This window comes from Pelmatolapia mariae, linkage group LG13 (assembly GCF_036321145.2).
Source record: "Pelmatolapia mariae isolate MD_Pm_ZW linkage group LG13, Pm_UMD_F_2, whole genome shotgun sequence".
NCBI classification, from domain to species: Eukaryota; Metazoa; Chordata; class Actinopteri; order Cichliformes; family Cichlidae; genus Pelmatolapia; species Pelmatolapia mariae.
Genome location: NC_086238.1, coordinates 26,164,531 through 26,184,053, shown reverse-complemented (window position 1 = coordinate 26,184,053; position 19,523 = coordinate 26,164,531). Strand labels below are relative to the sequence as shown.

General features: G+C 42.6%; 1 protein-coding gene across 1 annotated transcript in view; it reads right to left on the bottom strand.

The window, feature by feature from the left end:
• Positions 1 to 13,831: 13,831 nt before the first annotated feature.
• Positions 13,832 to 19,523, bottom strand: part of LOC134640035 (peroxisomal membrane protein PEX13-like) — a 57,258-nt gene continuing 51,566 nt past the window's right edge. Inside the window, exons 3-5 of the mRNA XM_063491595.1 lie at positions 15,411 to 15,679; positions 14,899 to 15,021; positions 13,832 to 14,730 (exon numbers count right to left, since the gene is read on the bottom strand). Coding sequence (XP_063347665.1) covers positions 14,609 to 14,730; positions 14,899 to 15,021; positions 15,411 to 15,534 — 369 coding nt within the window. The 5' untranslated portion in view covers positions 15,535 to 15,679 and the 3' untranslated portion in view covers positions 13,832 to 14,608. The remainder of the gene's footprint in view (positions 14,731 to 14,898; positions 15,022 to 15,410; positions 15,680 to 19,523) is intronic.

Here is a 19,523-nt window from a genome sequence, read left to right as displayed (position 1 = left end):
TGTATTATTTAATTAATAAAACATCAGAAAGTGATAAAGACACATTAGAAATAGCAATTGCTTCATAACAGACGAATAAATCAACACATTTTCATCAGCAGATGTTTGCATAATCTGTAAAAATATTTCAACAAGTTTTTGATTAAAATTATCAATGAACTTCAGCCTTACGTTATGTAAGGTAAGTTTCATGTTGAACTCATGGTTCTTTGTTAGTCCAGTTTAGGACAATGTCTCTGACATATGTATCATATCAAATATATGTCATATCAAAACAAGCCCACACCTGCAGTTGTTTCAGTTTTTCACATGTGTTTCCTGTCAGCTGGTCAACCGCACTCAGGTGGACATCCATATCAACCAACCAAACGACAAGCTCCTCCCTTTGTGCTTCAAATCCCTCCCACTCTGAGACAAGGAGCTGAGAGAGAGAAAACAAGGGTCAATTATAAAGAAGAGAGAAAAGTGAAACCATCCTCAGAAGGTCTGACTCGCATACCTGCAGTCGACCTATGATGGACTCCAGTTTGGCGTCATCACAGCGGCGGCCGCACTCCCTCACCAATGCCAGCAGCCGAGTCTGCAGGGTGCCCTGGAAGAGCAGAGTTAATGTTCGACTCTTCCTGGTCAGTCTCTCCAGCTGGGTGAGCCGAGGTTTCCCCTCTCACCGCCGCCTCTGAACACACGAAAACAAATTGCATGTGAAGCAGGAGGTGCAGATTTTTTTGCTGTTCTTTTCTAAATCCAGGCTTGATAACGTGAAGGTATTTGGAAAACTTTTTTGGCCAGCGGACGACTGTTGCCTCGCAGAAAGTCAAATCAAATGTATGCGATACACAATCAATTCACAAGAACACATTATAAAAAACAAGTCCAGTTCTTGCCTGATTTCAAGTGAATTCTGCATCAAAACAGGGTAACAGAATTAAAATGAGTGTTTGCAGCAAATGTGAGCACAAAGCCTCACTTTGTACAAGCCTGCTATTAAAGTTCTCCTCTATGCAGACAACGTTCCTGTTTTCAAGGCACAACTTGGATCTGCTGTACAAATCTTATGGATACACGCTTAAAGCAAACAGAAGTTTGCACAACTCCAGATTCTGATCCCTCCACCTAATATGGTCCCAAAAGGCTAACAAATACCCACATAGCAATAGCAATAAAGCAAATGTTGAGGCTTCAAAATACAAAGTCCATAAACCAATGGCTGACATGGGTTTTATCATAAGGGTGATAAATATACAACATATGTTTTTAAGACTAAAAGTATAATACAGATTTTAGTCTGAGAGATTTGATGTTCATTTACCTGCAGATGCACTATACGTGCCTGCTCCGTGGTTTTCCACAACGTTTTGCACATCACTATTTAATACAGGAAGTAGGTGAACTAAAACAAGTCATCTTTCTTTGTGAGAGGACAATATTAATGAAACAAACCTCAATGACATCATAGAGATCCCTAAAGATGCTCCTGCTGCTTTTCTTCCTCCTCATCCTAAGCTTCCTTCTCCTTGTCCTCGACTTCCATCCAATTGTAATTCAATCTAATTGTTTTTCTCCCTCTCGTCTTCCTCATGTTGTTGGAGCTGTGAACAGAATTAATGTGAATCTGAATTGATTTTTGCAAACAAGAAAAATCTACAGCTTTTCGGTCAGAGGTGGTCTTGTGATTTAAGCCGGGTAGAGTAGACTTATGTGTTGATACTGCCTGCTTCAGCTCTACGACTGGCTGCTAAGTGATATTTACACCCTGGCTGGATTACAATCTTTAACCACGTGCTGAACTTTGGCCCAGCGTTGATTTGTCTTGTTAGTATAATGACCTCTTCTTGGCTTAATGTATGATGGTGGATAAATGAAATGTACAAAGAAAATTTAACTACAGGGTGTGCCATTTATATGGATACACCGTAATAAAATGGGAATGGTTGGTGATATTAAAGTCCTGTTTGTGGCACATTAGTATGTGTGAGGGGGCAAACTCCTCAAGATGGGTGGTGACCATGGTAACACTCAGTAGTCGCCTCATTGTTCTGACACACACAACAAAACTATTGACTACACTACACACTAACTACACAAGATTTGCACTAAACGTCGCCGTCACTCCTAAAACTTCCCCCTTCCTAAACAACTAAATGCCGCCATATCATTATTTGATTGGTCGACATGGTACATTTTTCGACCAATAGGAAAGGGGTTTTTTGGTTTTGGTTTTGCTCACAGGCGGAGAGTGCTTTCGAGTGGTTTCCTTATAAAACGCCGTTTCTTCCCGCAGTAAATATAAACAACGCTAGTATTCAGGAAGAAAACCAAACATTGCAGATATTTTTATCATAACTCTGGTTTTCGTGGCCTATCAACACAATTTAAAAACTGGTATAAAGTCCACACTTTTTCCATCAATTGTTCCGTCTGTCCTGCTCACATCTCCAGTGGTTGTACACGTTGTCATTAACGTGGCTTCACTTCACATCAGCCACGCCACTTTGCTAGCTAAAACACCGGTGCACATAAGGACGCTGTCATAGCCTGTCGACGACGTTCATTAGCAGCGTATATACGAATGTGAATCGCATTATTGGCTGGACTATGGGATAAGGCGGCATCGTTCTAATCCCATACGGGAGCAGCCAGTCACTTACTGACTAACACTGCAAAACAGAATTGTTAAAGTTTTGATTTTAATTTCAATTCAGGTTAGATTTTCTTTTTGTGCGCAGAGACCGTGCCAGCAGTGCACAATTCTGAGAGAATGAGTCTGCATCAATGTTCACCTTCCCCGGCCTGTATTTGACATCAAACCTGAAATCTGCCAGCTCACCTACCCAGCAGTGGCCTACTGCATTCAGCTTTGCAGTACTCATCACATATGAATGAATGAATGAATGAATGAATGAATGCTTTATTGGCCATATGCAGGTTGCCCCGCAGAGGAATAGAACCCCCCCTGACCTACACACACAACATAGACATCACATGGGAATACAGGTCAGAGATCGGCAGCGTTACAGAAAAACACAGAAAAGTACACAACAATGGGAAAGTACAAGAGGAAAAAAAGAGACCTCTACTCATGCTGGGCACCTGTGGGAGGACAGCATGAGAACAGGAAACAAAAAAACTCCTCTGCACAGAAAGCACATAAATGTCCACAGTACAACATTTGAGCACGTGACAAGCCACAGGGTTGGGTAAGGGGTGAGGAGTAATGAGGAGGAAACACAACAGTCATCCTGCACAGCGCTACCATTCCAGCGCGGCACACAGACCCGCCGTCTACCCCCGCAGGAAACAAGCATCGAAGGTGTTTGGAAAGGGAGGGGGATCAGTGTTTGCTTATCAGTGTAAGTGTATGTGTATGCGTGTCCATAGTTCAGCTGAGACAGTGTCCTTCGCCCTGCCAGGCTAAGTAAACAGTCTTCCAGCCAACCCAGGTGGCCTTGCATGGAATGGGAAGGAACAGACTCAACACAGTCGTTATCAGGGAGTTTTTGTTCAGCTCCAGCCTTGAGCCCACAGCTGGCGGCGGAGAGGTAGCCGTATTATGGTGGTGATTTTCTTTGTGATTTTCTTTTACAACAACTCATGAGAATTTCGAGCTGTTTTAACACTCCGACACTGGTCTCTCGATCTCCCTTTGGATAGCTGCCAGTCTCTCCATGATGTTGTTTACCTTTAACTCCGTGGTCTTGTCAGTCTTTTGCTCACAGAGCAGATTCTGAGACCTCACGACCGCAGCCAACTGATCCGTGATGTTTTCCAGCTTCCGCCCATAGGTGTTGAACAGAGCGGATTCTTCCCTGATGTGTCCCATCATCCGCTCAGAGATCTTATTCTGAGTATTCACTGCATCCGCAAGTGCTTCCAAGCTCTTTACCATGCTGCCATCCGTGAGCCCTTTCTGAGAAACCGCACCTTGTCCCATCGATTCAATCCCAGCGGGCAGCCTTGTGGGGGTTTGAACAGCCGGTTCCGCTTTCTTAATTCTCCGATAAGCCAGGGCCAAGCCAGCTCCGATCAGCAAGAACCCTGTTATCATGGTTCCGAATAGGTAGATATCTTCAGCGTCCTCGATCGACAGTCCCGCCAGGCACACGATCCTCCACTTCTGCCACCCATCCATCGTGTATCCAGCAGGGAAAGTCCCTCCAGGGCACTCAGGCTCTCCCGAGCCCAGACTTCTCGTTGAGAAAAGGGTGTCAATAGCATTCAGAGACCAGTTGATCAAATCCATACTTCTCTTTTGGTTTTAGACACAGACTGTGAGAGATTGTTCCAGGGAAGTGAAAAGAAACACATGAGACGAGACAAGGACATAAGAAGCAGGGAAGATAAGGGAGAGGAGAGGAGAAAAGTGCGACCGCCTTCGCTGAGAGCCAAAGAGAGCAATGTGAGGGGATTATTGTCTGTATAGACCAGGGGTCGCATGTGGCTCTTTCATCCTTATACTGCGGCTCCGCGTGGCTTGGGACAATACACTTCCATTTAATACTTATCATTAAATTGATAAGTATTTAATGATAAGTATTAAGTTATATAATAAATATAATAAAATTATATTTTATTATTTTTGTTGCTCAAAATAAGCATCGCATAACGTGGAAGCCGGTGTACCCGCCAAAACGCCATGCATTTATCGAGACTTTTAACCTCGGGTAGGCCAAGTATGGAGAAATGTAAGAAAAGAAAAATATCAGAAGAAAATAGAACATTTAATGATGCCTGGGCAGATTCATTTGCATTTACTTCTGACGAGAGTGGCCTACCAGTATGCCTAATTTGTGGAGAGAGACTGGCTAACAATAAAAGGTCAAATGTCGAAATAAAAACACAGCCTTTGCTGAAAAATATCCAGAGGGAGAAGAGAGGAAAAAAGCCTTTTTGGAAGTGATTTGGAAGGCTGATCTGTGGAAACATCAATTCAAGAAGTGGATGAAGTCTGCATATGCAAGTTTTGTGGCCGCTCAGGAAATAGTCAGGCGTGGGAAGCCGTTGACGGACAGAGAATATATGAAGGAATCATTCATTAAGATTTCAGAACACCTATTCGCTGACTTTAAAAACCAGAGTGCACAATCTCCGTGCAGAAAATCAGAGCGATGCCTCTCTCTGCGAAGACTATCAAAGACAGAACCATCAAAATGGCAGAAAATATCACAAGACAGCAAATTAAAGACGTCAGTTCAGCTGCAGCGTACTCAATTGCCTGTGATGAGTCCAAAGACAAAAGTGACAGTGAACAAATAGCGCTGTTTTAGCAATATGTGAACTCTGCTGACCACAGCAAGAAATGATTGAGCTGATAGCACTAAAATGCCAGACACGGGGGAGGACATCTGTGAGGCTGTGATGATTGTTTAAGAGTCAAAGAAATAAAAACAAGCCACCTAGTGTCAGTAGCTACTGATGGGGCACCAAGTATGACTGGAGGGCACAGGGGCTTTGTGGCCTGGCTGCAGAAGTCACTGGATAGAAAGCTGCTGACGTTTCACTGCATCCTGCACCAAGAGGAATTGTGTGCGCAAACCTTTCCTCCAGAATGCACAGAGGTCATAAATGTTGTCATTCAGATCATCAATAAAATAATGGCAAAAGGTTTAAATCCCAGTCAGTTCTGTTCAATACTGGATGAGGTGGAGAGCATTTACCCTGATCTCCTGCTGTATAACAGAGTGTCCAGAGGAGAGGTGCTGAAACGCTTTGCTGCATGTCTGGGAGAGGTGAAAACTTTCATGAGCAGCAAAGGGCTCACCTTTTCTGAGCTGGAACAGCCAGAGTGGCTGAAAAAGCTGCACTTCGTGGACATTACAGCGAACCTGAAGAAGCTGAATACAACTCTGCAGGGGAGAGGAGGCACAGCGTTACACATGCTGGAGGAGGTGTTAGCGTTTGAGTGCAAACTGACAGTTTTAGCCAGAGATTCACAGAGAGGCACACTGTTTCACTTCCCCTCTTTAAGGGAGTTCAAACAAGCTCACAAGGTGATAAATTCAGAGCATTTGCAGTCTGCAAACACCATAATTATTTGGGAAATAATTCCACGAGTTCAGAGAGGAAAAACCCACATTATCCTTCCCCGTCACTGCCCTGACCATCGATCCATCCCTGTTAAATGTGACTGGATTTTCAGGTATAAGTCAACCTGATCTGGAGCTGGAGCTGGCTGACATAGCTGACAAAGATATGAGGGTGTCCAAATTCATACGCTTGACAGAGGATCTTGAAGATGTTGCCCATCAGAAGGCCACTCTTGTTCAGAATCACAAATGGAGTGATACTGAGAACCTTGTTTGAAACATTGAATGCCATCCCCGACACATAAACATGAAGAAATATGCATTTGGAGTCCTGTCGATCTTCAGATCCACATACGTATGTGAGCAGCTATTCTCCACCATGAACTGTGTTACAAACAAACACAACTCACGCCTCACAGACGACAGCTTACAGTCCTGCGTAGATGAAAGTGACTTCATGACGCCCTGATTTGCAGACGCTGTGCGCAGAGGTTCAGGAGCAGAAGTCCCATATTAAACTTACCACGGCAGACCCGACGATGTTTGCATGAACATGCTCTTCAGCATCTCTTTATTGACCACTTTAGTTCACTGAAACTTCAATGCCAGTTTAGTTTAAGACATTAAACTGGTCGCGCTTTGAATCCAATTGATAATAACAGAGCTATGCTGGACATAAGCAACTGTGTTAGTGTGACGCCCTGCATATTTGAAGGATTACGATAAACTTCAGTTCTTACTGAATCTATAACATTGCCTTGATCTGCCTACATCATTTTAAAATGCATTTTTTAAAAATAGTTTGTGTTGTTAAATGAGTTTAGTGTCACTGTGCACAGTGAAAAACTCACCTGATGTAGTGGTAAGGCCATGTTCACCACTACTAGTTGAGGTAATATATAAAATAGTTTCTATATTACTTGAAAAAATGATGTTGGTTAGCGCTGCTGTATTTGGAAAAATGCTGGCTCACCCCTGGTCTATACAGACAATAATCCCCTCACATATGTGATGAGTACTGCAAAGCTGAATGCAGTAGGCCACCGCTGGGTAGGTGAGCTGGCAGATTTCAGGTTTGATGTCAAATACAGGCCGGGGAAGGTGAACATCGATGCAGACTCATTCTCTCGGTTTCCACTTGACATTGACACCTACCTCACAAAGTGTACTGAAGAGCTGACGAGAGAGGCCATTCAGGCTACATGGGAGGGTTGTGAGTCTGCAAAGAGACAAGATGCTGCATATGTCGCTGCCCTGTGCCTAACATGCCCAGCCAGAGACACCTGTGAACATGTCACCATTGCAGCCTGTCACAGTGACCTGGTAAAATCCCAAAGGAAGGATCCCTCTATCAGTTAACTTATCAAACTGAAAGAAACAAAATCAGTAATAACTAATGATGGCAGAAGGAGAGCCAGTGGCCCTGTGAGAGAGCTTATGCACGAGTGGGGAAAGCTTCATATGGAAAATCAGCTGCAACATCGTACAGCGGCTCAGCGAAGGCAGCTTGTGCTGCCAGCACAATATCATCTCCTAGTGCTTAAACATCTCCATGATGACTTGGGTCACGCAGGGCAGAGAGGGTCATTCACTTGGCACGGGACCGTTTCTACTGGCCTTTTATGAAGAAGGACATTGAGGCGTATGTGACCAGAAAACACCCCTGCATTAAGCAAAAGAAACCAGTCAAACACATCAGTAACCCTACGATGTGTCATATATGCATGCAGATTGATGTCATATGTCACCACAAGCTCAGCATCAAATGGCAACCCAGCTGAGCGATCTAATTGGACATTTCTTCAAATGCTAAGGACACTGGAGGAGAAGGCAAAGAGCAGCTGGAAAGAGCATCTGCCTCAGATACTACATGCATACAACTGCACCAGGCATGAGGAAACAGACTTTTCACCCCACTACCTCATGTTTGGTCGACACCCCCGTCTCCTAGTAGACTTAATTTTTGGCCTGTTAGCCAGAGATGGGACTGAAACACCTCAGAGCTATGCTAAAAAGTGGGTTTTGTGGATGGAAGAGGCTTATCGTATTGCAGCTGAGAACAGCCAGCACTCTAGTGCAAGGGTTAAGAAGAACTATGATCATCACACACAGAACACAGTCACTCTCCAACCTGGTGAGACAGTGTCCTAGTCTGTAACATGAGTGAGAGGGGAGGACCTGGAAAATTGAGACCTTACTGGGAGCAAACTGTGTATGTCGTCAAACAACAAGTGAGTGACAGTCCCATTTACAAAATGTGTTCAGAGACGTAATGTTCTTCATAGAAATCTCCTACACCTCGTGAAAGACCTACCTGTTGACCACTGGGGGACCACTACCACGTAGAGGGAACCAAAAGAAAAGAAGTCATCGTGTTGGGAGACGTGACTGGTTGGAGACACCTGAAAGCAGTGACTGTGAAAACTCTGAAACAGCCAGAGTAGAATAGAATAGCCTTTATTGTCATTGTACAGGGTACAACGAAATTGGAGTGCCACTCCCTTGGTGCAAAATGCAATAATAAATATAATAAAAAAATAGTAAGATATAAAAGGTACAATAAAACAAACATAAGTACTCAACAAAAGTAAGTATGATATTTACAGGATAGCAGCATTAATATAATGACAGTATGACAGTATGAATAGCAGCATAATAATAATAGCATAATATAATGGCAGTGACAATATGGTATGGCTAAGCAGGTTCAATTGTTTTTGTGCTTATTTGCAATGGTGATAGCTCTGGGAAAGAAGCTATCCCTGAATCTGTTTGTTCTGGTTTTATGTGACCTGTACCGTCTGCCTGACGGTAATAGTTCAAACAGTTGATTGCTGGGGTGAGAATGGTCCTTGATGATATTGCCAGCTCTGCTGAGGTATCGAGAGTTTGCAATGACCTCCAGGCTGGGCAGAGAGCAGCCAGTGATCTTCTGGGCTGTGTTGATGACCCTCTGCAGTGCTTTCCTGTCTGCAGCTGAGCACCCTGCATACCATGTTGTTATGCTGTACGTTAGGATGCTCTCTATGGTGGCTCTGTAGAATGTCACCAGCAGCCTCTCCTCCAGGTTGTTCCTCCTGAGCACTCTCAGAAAGTGGAGACGCTGCTGGCTTAGAGTATCACCACAAGCTCAGCATCAAACAGTGAATATGAGAGCAACAATCCGGTTTGGATCTTGCACTTGTGTCCATCCCATTTACCTCGTGCCGCTGGGCCGTGACAGATGTCATATATGGCATACAGCTTGGTGTCATTTATGTCATACAGCCTTGTCTCATGTATGCACTCAGCTTGAAGTCCTGGAACGAGACAGCTTGATATCATATATGCATTCAGATTGATGTCATATAGGCATACAGATTGATGTCATATAGGCATACAGTATGATGTCATATATGCATACAAATTGATGTCAGGTCAGGCATACAGTGTGATGTCATATAGGCATACAGTATGATGTCATATATGCATACGGTATGATGTCATATATGCATACAGTATGATGTCATATAGGCATACAGTATGATGTCATATATGCATACAGTATGATGTCATATAGGCATACAGATTGATGTCAGGTCAGGCATACAGTGTGATGTCATATATGCATGCAGATTGATGTCATATGTCACCACAAGCTCAGCATCAAACAGTGAATCTGAGAGCAACATATCAGCTGCAGAGGAATCCAGAGAGAGTCCAGAAAATAAATACACATTTTATATGTCAGAGCAACCCAGAGTTACCTCACCTGAAAGGGAAACTGAACAAGAACAAATTTCCTCTGTTCATTATCTCTCCTGTTTTACAGGATTGTAATCTGTGGTCACGCCCACTACAGCAAGGCCTGTAACATGAACAAATAAATACCACCAACAAGTGTCCCTAGGGGACTGGCGAGACTTTTAAGGCAAGTGATTACTTGCCAGGTTACCACATAGAATACCTAAGCTATTAACTAGCATCAATAAGTCAGTCACTAATATCCCTTGGCAGGTGATTAGCATCCCCTGGCCTAGTTACTGTCTAGTAACTAGTAACTATTTAACACCAATTCATATTATTTGTTAGATTCACTTTTCTTCTTACTTTAGTCAAAAGTCTGTTGACCTAAATATGTTCAAAGTTGCATCATCTTGATATTTACACCAGTGTTGTACAACTCTGAGTGCATTCTGCAACTGATGGGAGGGAAAGGACTCCTTAGCACGACCATTAGAAAAGCCCCTACAGCGCACAAGTAGTTTGGTGTTTAAGTGGCTCAGAGGATCAAGGACAGGAGCAGTGACAAAAGTTATCCTCTCATCACGGTGAATTGTGTGCGCCTTATACAACAGGACAGCAGGAGAGAGCTGGACCATTTTTGGTGCCTAGGTATTTTGTGCAGGCGAAGCAATGAAAAACTCACAACTGCATTTCTTAGTCTGACAGGACAGGATGATCACCCTGAGGCGCTTAAGAGAAGAAATCCAGACCCTTTAACGTTCAAGGAAATTGTGACACATTAGTACAAACAAATAATCGTTAATAAATCAATATCAGTGACTTAAAATCACAGGAGATGCAGGATGAGTTATCCAGATTCATTTAATAATTAACCAACAAATTTAGATTGTCCAGTTAATGTTGCTACTAATTCCCTGATTGATACATTTCTTTACATTTGCCCATTTTTTTGTTGATTCGGAAATAATTCATTGATCAAATTAAACTCCAATTCCTGCAAGCTTTGGCAAAGCTGAGCATGTTCGGTCTGTTGTGTATACAGTTGTGGCTCTAAATACAAACTGAAGTGGCAAAGTGCACAAAAGCAAACTTTGTACCACTGACAAAACATTAGACCACAACTGTATTCATAACTCAGGCTGACTCAGGCTCTGTTAGAGCTTCTGCTCTGTGACCCTGTTTTGTTTGGCATCAATAAGTCATTTGAGCCAGGGATGATTCTGAAGTTCCTCTAGGGCAGTGGTTCCCAAACTTTTTTTCCTGGGCCCCCCTTTGTTTTACAAGAAAAATGTAATCTGCAATAAATTACAGGCAGTAATAAAATAAACTATTAACTCTTTTATGCTACGTCCACACGTAAACAGCGTTTCGAATCACCGAAAACAGAGATTTTTTAAAACTCCTTTTTTGCGTTTACGTGTGGACGAGGAATACAGAGTTCGTCACGCAACGTCAAAGGTTTGTGCCTTTTTTCACGTCACGCTGTGCGCCATGTTATTGTTTACATGAGATGAATTGCAGAATGGCAGATAGAGACGAAATACTGTTAATCTGACTATCTGCAGTTTTTACACGCAGTTACTGTCCCTCCATTTACAAAGGCAGAGGTGTCACGGTGTGATTATTTTACATGTAGTTGTTTTTTTTCCTGTGTAATAATATTCAACATTGCGATCAATACATTTTTCAAAAAATGCCTCTCTGTGCAAAATGGGTTTAAAAACATAAACAGCTGTGGGATACTGTTTGTCTGTGATTTGAACCAGGGGAACAAATCGTGGCAGGATCAGCCTGATATTATTTTTATCCCGCTGTAACTTTACTGTATAAAGAGCTAACATCTCCAAAATGTCAGGAGTAGTTAGTCATTACAACAAGTGTTTGTGAACTAAAAATCAAAAATGTGGGATACTGTTTGTCCGTGATTTGGAGAGCCCAGCGCGTGCTCCCGACAAAGGGAAAACCAATTCTGCAGGGGAGACCTACCTTGGCACTTGTGCAGGTGAAGCCAAAGGGAAGATATGCTTCACCATATTTTCTAGTCTTTGGCTTACAATGAAGTTGGTTTGGAAACATATTCAGCTATGCTTCATCTCCTGCTTTGCGTTTCTGTGGGCGCCCCGTGCTAGGAATAAGACACGCAGACTTAACATGACTGAACATGACGAACCGACGAGGAACACGTACACTGTGAATACATACAGAGGGAAAAGGGGACTGGAGATGAGACATGGACATAACTAAGCATAAATAGAACATGAAGGCTGGGGGGGAAACACACATGACAGAAGGAATGGGTCACAAAACATGTTTACAAAACATGTAAACAAGAGGAGGAGACGGGAGAAAAAGACTTTACTGAAATACATGAAGGGCCAGGGCTGGGGCAGCCAACCAGTCACAGACAAAGAGCCACATCATACACCTGGGCACACATGAACATCACCCATCCCTTCCTCTGTCCTGCGTTCAGTTTAGGGTATCGAACTCAGGACCCTAACCTCATCAGGCCGGGGTCTTTGTGTGGAGTCTGCATGTTCTCTCCAGCTTCCTCCCACAGTCTAAAGACATGCAGTTAGTGGGGGTCTTCTCGCGCCGTTCGCATTCACACAGAGATGCATTGAAGATCACCTTGTGGTTAGTGCCTTCTATTCGATGTACAGACTGAATAATAACACCTTCTAATTAGTATGCAGCCTGTTCTGTCTCCTATTGGTGCTTTTCCTACGAGTAATCAGTGCTTCATGGCTTACTAAGCTTAACTTTTTTCACAACATTGATAACAAACACACACAAAACAACAACAACAACATATCTTATCTAAAAAAAACTTGATTGGACCACAGTTTTGATGTTCATCCTACATGTTTATTGAGATTGTCTAATGTCTGCGACGGTATCTTCTCCCACGTCTGCGGACACCGGAGGCCTTGTGGGGTCTCCTGCGTCTGCGAACGGGGCGAGAAGACCTCGCATGTTTGCGTCTATACCTGCGTCGTGGCATTGTCCAAACGGCGGTACCTGCTCCACGTCACGGGTTCTATTTATGGACTCACCTGGCAACTTTAGTGATGTCACTGCTGATGTTGTCACTGTTGGTGTGACCTCATGACTCATTCATGCCATCTGAACTGTGGTGTAATTATGAGTCACAGGGGGACGTGAATTTATTCACAAAGTTGATAGATAGTTTGGGTCATAACTGAAAGACACAACGATGCAGTCAAATCATTTGGAATTAAATATCTGTAAATTACAAGATTTAGAGGGTTCTGACATCACATCCAGTCTCTCTGCTGTGATTTCAAATATCAATGCCCAAACCCCACCACCGACAAATAACACAGAACACAAAGCCAGTGACGCACCAAACACACACGTTTAGTGACCAATAAATCAAGCGCCACAGGTGGTGTAAATGACAGATCAGGGATGGGTAATAATGTTGATTTTTTTCTGTTCTTGTTCCTTTTTACCAAGCCGGGTTTGTTTGTCCTTGTTTCCCTCTCCTGCAGAGTTCCTCCTGACGGAGTTCATAAGCCAGTCAAAGATCTGCACGTCACAATGGACTGAGATGTCAACTTCCTCCCACCAAAAAAACAAAAAAAAGTAAAGTCGTCATGCAGCATGAGGACAAAAAGTCATACTACAGCTACTGCACCCTCTAATTTATTAGATTCTTTCAATTATGTTTCATAGGGGCCTCGGAGCACTTCTGCAAACTAAATGAGCTGTGCTGGAACTTACACCATCATGTAACCCAAAAAAGGAAATCTCTTATTCATAAAAAGAAAAAAATGCTTGCTTTGATTATTCCTTGAGAAACTGAATGTCACGGTCCTGGGTCGATGGCCCAGTGTTTTCTGTTTTGTTTTATTAATCTTTGATTTCTTGATGTGTCTTTGTTAGTTCTTAGGTTTTGGTTCTGTGTCCCCGCTGTTCTGTGTTGGTATTGTGCCTCTATATAAATAGCATCATAATTTCATATTTTGTCAGCACTTCCTAGTAGTATGTAACTACACCATAAATGTCAGGGTTTGCGTGTTGAGATATGAATGGAGGACCCAAGATGCAGGCACTGCTGATGTGAGTGAGCTTTATTCATGGAGAGTGACATACAAACAAAGGCGAGGGAGGCGAGAAACAAAACTAAGAAAACCTAAACTGGGAAAGCTGAGAACCAAATAACAAACCTGGACACGAGGGAATGGAGTTAAAACACGAAGGATGACAAGCAGGAAAAACAGCATGGAGGAGCACAGACGGACCAGTAACACACACAAGAGGACAAATGCTATAAATTAGTGAGGGCCCGCTTGAAGCTGACGCTCCGGCGCGTGTGTCAAAAAACACCAACACACCGCTTCAGAAGCACTCTGTCGATGCTTGATTCGTTTGGCCACAGTCACGTGATCAGTGATGTCCAATTGTGAATTGTGAATTCCACTGTGTAGAGTGGGCAATCATAATGACGCAGTTCAGTTTTTTTGTAGATTCAAGCTGCTCTTCATATTTTTGACCACCAGATGTCACCAGAGAGGACTGTGTTAAAAAGCTTCCAGTAATGAATCGTTTTTCAACACAAGCTTCAATGCTTCAGAAAGCTTTGTTTGGCCATCACTACTATAAATACACACAGAGGGAAACGAGGAAACTGCACACAGGAGGGGGACACAGCTGAGCCTAATGAATCTGACGAGACTGAGCTGAAAGACGAGATGGATCATTCAAGTACTGTACATGATGTGGGTAGATGCTGTACGTTTATGGGCTGCAGGAGAGGCACAGATTAGGGTATTTGTGCAGACGAGGTTGTTTGGGGTGCCTGCGTGTTTGCCTGCTGGGCCTGAGCGAGCCTCTCATATCTGTGGCCCGGCGGTCTCTTCTCTTGCTGAGGATCTTAACGTAGTTGGCTGGGACGAGCATGTGGTCTCACCGTCCACACTGGCCAGGAGCCAGCCACGCACACGGGGCTGTAGCTCTAAACACGAGGGAGAGGAAAACACTGTGATAGATGTAAACATGGGGCACGCTCACACAAAAGAAGAGCCCTCATCTGTTAGTTGTAAGATAAGGAAAACAAAAATAGAAGGTTTTGGGTCAAAGCACTCAGAATCAAATGTCCCGCAGCCAGTAAAAAGCTCATCACCTTTAGGAGCGAGGTTGAGCATCTCTCCAGCTCGCATAGAAAGCTCCTCCTGAGAAGCAGCTGTCAAGTCATATTCTCCTCTGGCCACCACGTGGTCGTCCTCCTCGCTCGCCCAGTTAGTGTCTAAACCAAGCAAGGAAACTGAATTAACGACATTCATAATTTTAACTGGTCTTAACCAAAAACAAGTCCTTCTGCTTTTCCTTACACTTGTAAAGTAACTAATGGCATATGGAGCTATGGTACCCAATTTATTTGCCACAGAGTTACACAAAGGCACATATGATGTCATACAAGCAGACTCATCTTTACACGTGTACTGCAGCCCTGAACATTACCAGGTTCAGATTCTATTATCAAACTTTACAACAGCAGCCTTAATTACTTTAACTCAAAACAATTAGCACCTGCAGCCACTGTCCTGTGTTGAGTACACCTCTCAAAACAACAAAATGTACTCATGTGAATATGTAAGTGCTTGCTGTTCCATCTCTTCCACCTGCTGCACAAACCTGCTGGGGGGGACGTCTTCAAGGTGAGGTGTGTGTCTGTATCCTCCCAGGCTGTAGCCACCACCATAGCCACCACCATAGCTGTAGCTGTAAGGCCTGTAGCCACCACAGATGGAGCTCCCATAGAGGCTGTAAGAGGGGAGAAGGAGCTGTTGGATGGACGGTAGGACTGCTGGACCTGACGAGGGGGCACCAGGAGCGCCAACCTGGGCAGGACAGAAGAGCCAGCAGGGGTGGAGGAGCCTGTAGCTTATCCCAAATCTGTAGATCTGTTTGGTGACAACATAAAGATAGAATATCAGTAAAATCCACCCATAATTCATTGCAACATTAATTGAGCAAAGCATTAGTTCGAAACGTCATGGAGTCAAGCTAAACCACAAACTGAATGAACAGCTCATAGAGTGGCTCTCTTCCACAGCGTGTCCTTTGTCCTTTCTCCCTCCCCTCAACCCCAACCAGTCCTCAGAGGCTGCCCCTCCCTATACCTGGTTCTGCTGGAAGTTTCTTCCAGTTAAAATGGTGTTTTTCCTTCCCACAGTCACCAAGTGCTCACTCAAAAGGGTTTTTTTTGATCATTTAGTTTTCTCTGTATTACAATAGGGCCTCCACCTTGCAGTATAAAGTGTCTTGAGGTGACTGTTGTTGTGATTAACGCTATATAAATAAACTGAAATTGAATTGAGTCAACACTTCCTCCTGCCTCATCTCCAGCTCTGCTACTCTTCATCTGTACAGACTGTGGAAAATACACAATAAATTCACCATCAACCAGCAGCTAGTGGCAACTTTTAGCATGGGATGTTTTCTGACATGAGCTGACATTATGAACCAGTCAACACACCTTAAATATCATTATCACAGCTCTGATTGTTCAGCTTCTCCAATCTGATGACCATATTCTCTTAACCGTAAAAAGATATGTTGATATGTCCAAAAAAGATAAAGATGTGTCCAGATTTAATTCCATTTCCTCACTTAAAGCGGAAAAAAGTGTCAGGGTGGGGGGACTGATTGAACTGTGATTGTGGAATTTGCCTCACACAGGTGCGTTCACTATTGCTTGTTTGAGAATACTGCTGTATATATACAAATGCTGACTGTACAAACAAACTGTTGTACATATATTTTTAGAATTATCGGAAAATGTTGAGAAAAAGACAAGAAAAAACAATGACTTGCAGCATCAAGCGGAGGAGTTTAATCTTCTCTGGGTCTCGTTTAGGAGTTTGGGGACAGGTGAGCAGAGGACTGACAGATGAAAAAAAATGAGCTTTCTCTAAGGGTGTTGCCTCTCCCTTAAAGACAGGCTGAGGAGTTCAGCTACTCAAAAGGGGCTCAGAGTAGAACTGCTATTCCTTCACGTTGAAGAGAGGCTGATGAGAAAAGGAGAAAGAGGCCCCAGGGCAGACCCAGGACACTCTGGAGAGGCTATATCTCTCAGCTGGCCTGAGGATGTCTTGGTGTTATCCCAGAAGAAGTGGAGGAGGTGGCTGGGGAGAGGGAGATGTGGGCTTCTCTGCTTAGGCTGCTGCCCGGGTAAACCAGTCCTTGATAAGCAGAAGAAAATGGATGGATAACAATAATAAGCAGAAGAAGCTAAAAGACACAGACACAAATTTAAAATAAAACATTATTAGTTATGAATTGAAAGATATAATTATTCAGCTATATAATAACTCAGCTTATAAATATACATGTAGGCATTTTTTTAAAGTAAATTATCGGGCAAAGGAACTGAGTTTGTTGGCAAACAGCAACAGGAAGACAGCAGCTACATTTTCTTCTGAATTGACAGTTAGCAAGTACAGAACAAACAGAAATGCAATTACAATATTTATTTTATTAATTTAACTTATTACCCAGAACTGCAACAAAACAAACAAACAAAAAACGCTCAATTAACAGAAGAGAGAGAAATCTAGCGAGACACTCTGACTAGGACACGGCCTCAGAGGACCAAACTAGCAGTCAGCCACTTGTACGGCTGTGCAGATAAATAATTAGTTGCCGTTTTTGTTTTGGGGGCTTTTTTTATTCCTGGGACTTCTGATCCTCTCCAAATACACAGGGAAGTACCTGATGCAGCTAGTTTTGGGTACTACCATCACCAAGCATTTACAAAATCTATTAGAGGATAATAAAGTGTTTTCACCAACTTGGCCCAGAAGAAAAACATATTTTAGCATATAAAATAGCAGTCTCTTCCAAACAAGTCCTTTAGCATGCTGATGTTAAAAAATATCATGTAGAGTAAGACAGGCATAGAGAACAGCACTGACTGGGAGAGGCTTTGAACAGATGACATACTCAGTTCAATTCAACATATAAGACTTTAAGAATGCACAAGCATCTATCAAAAACCTATTTAATCTATCATCTGTGATATTATTATATACAATTATAATGTATTGTTCATCTCCCTTAGATAAACAGGCAGCCTTCAGGTATGAAATATTCATTTGTCTACTGTTTCAGTGGCTGATAGTGCCCCACAGGCCTCAATGTGAGTTTGAAGCCATTATAATGTTTAAGTTGTTTAACGATAAACAGATTTTGAATGAAAGCCACGAAACTTCGGTAGCACAAAAAAGTCTATATTCTTTGTGTCCATATGGATCAGTCATATTACCATTATTTCCCCCTAAGGTTGCCAAAAGCACCAAGTTAATACTTGAAAAAACTGCAGCAATACACAAAAATATAATCAATATTCTGTTTACTTGGTGACAACGCCGCTTTTAGCCTTCAATCAGAAAGCCTTAAGTTGGCTAGTTAAGCATCGGGCTAACGTTTAAAGCTTTCACTTTGGAGAAGTAACTCGCATTACTGCTACTGCTGTGTAATCTTGGTTAAATTCACAGCATATTCCATAAATTACCCTGCAATAACTAACTGTTATAATAGCGGCACCGTATTGCATCACACTGAGTGCATTTCAATCATTTATCCCGCGAGTTTGCTAGCTAGCAAAATAATAAAAACGATTTTAAAAATTAGCATGTGTAACGTACACACTCGAGAAAATGATTTACTAGGACTTACGCAAACTCCCCCATTGTGAAAACGTACAAATCCTTCTTGTATTTTTGGTTTTCCAGCAAACACTCATTAAAACGGCCTCCAGGCACGTTAGTGCACTCACCCCCGACTGTTCGGGGAGGGGGTGGGGGGTCACAAATTGAAACAGACTGACGTGCAGAGCTACAAGGCAGCCCAGGCAGAGAAATGTTGCTTTTAGACTTTTTATTTCTCTATCTGATAAGAAAACTATTCAATCAGATAGTTATTTGTGGTGAATGAAATACAGTTTCAAGACGTTTTAAGCACAAAATCCCAAATAGAAGCACTACAATATTAAAATCCAAGATTGTTCAAGGATTTCAAGCACCCGTACGAAACCTGCATATGAAGTTGATGATTGTTAAAATAAAATAGAACATTTTCATCAATTTCTTGTACGAAATGACTATATACAGAAAAGCTCGACATGTTATGCAAAAGAAAAAAAAAACAATTCTCGTAATTGTCAGTTTCGTAATTTCAAAATTCTTCAAAACTAACATTTTCTTTGATTGACTCATATTAAATTTCCTACGGTCAAATTCAGTGTGAACAATATTACACAAACAAACATGTGTGTGTGCGCCTGCGCATACATTAGAATCACTTTGATCCCTTGTGATGCGGTAACTTTGCTTTGATCCTGTATGACTGGTAGCTTTGCTTTGATCCCAAAACCCATAAATACCAGCGCTCACCTATTATACTTTATGGCATAACGGACGTTGACCTGACACCAACCCAAACCCTTTCGAGACGTTTTGAGAACATTTTAGGACAGAAACCAAAACAAGTTCAGTTTTGTTTCTAACCAATTCACAGAGCAAACAGACAGATCGTGGCTATTAAAGTCAACAAGAGCGACCCTGAAATTCTGCAACAGGCAAAACTGACCAAAGAACAATTTCAATACGAGACAGATTATCAGTCCAAGGAAAGTCGATATAAAACCTAAGCGTTTCGATGACCTCGAACATCGACTGAAGGTTAGGCGAGGACCTGAAAATGGCCAACCATTATTTGTTAGTCTAATCAAACAGATGTTGGTCA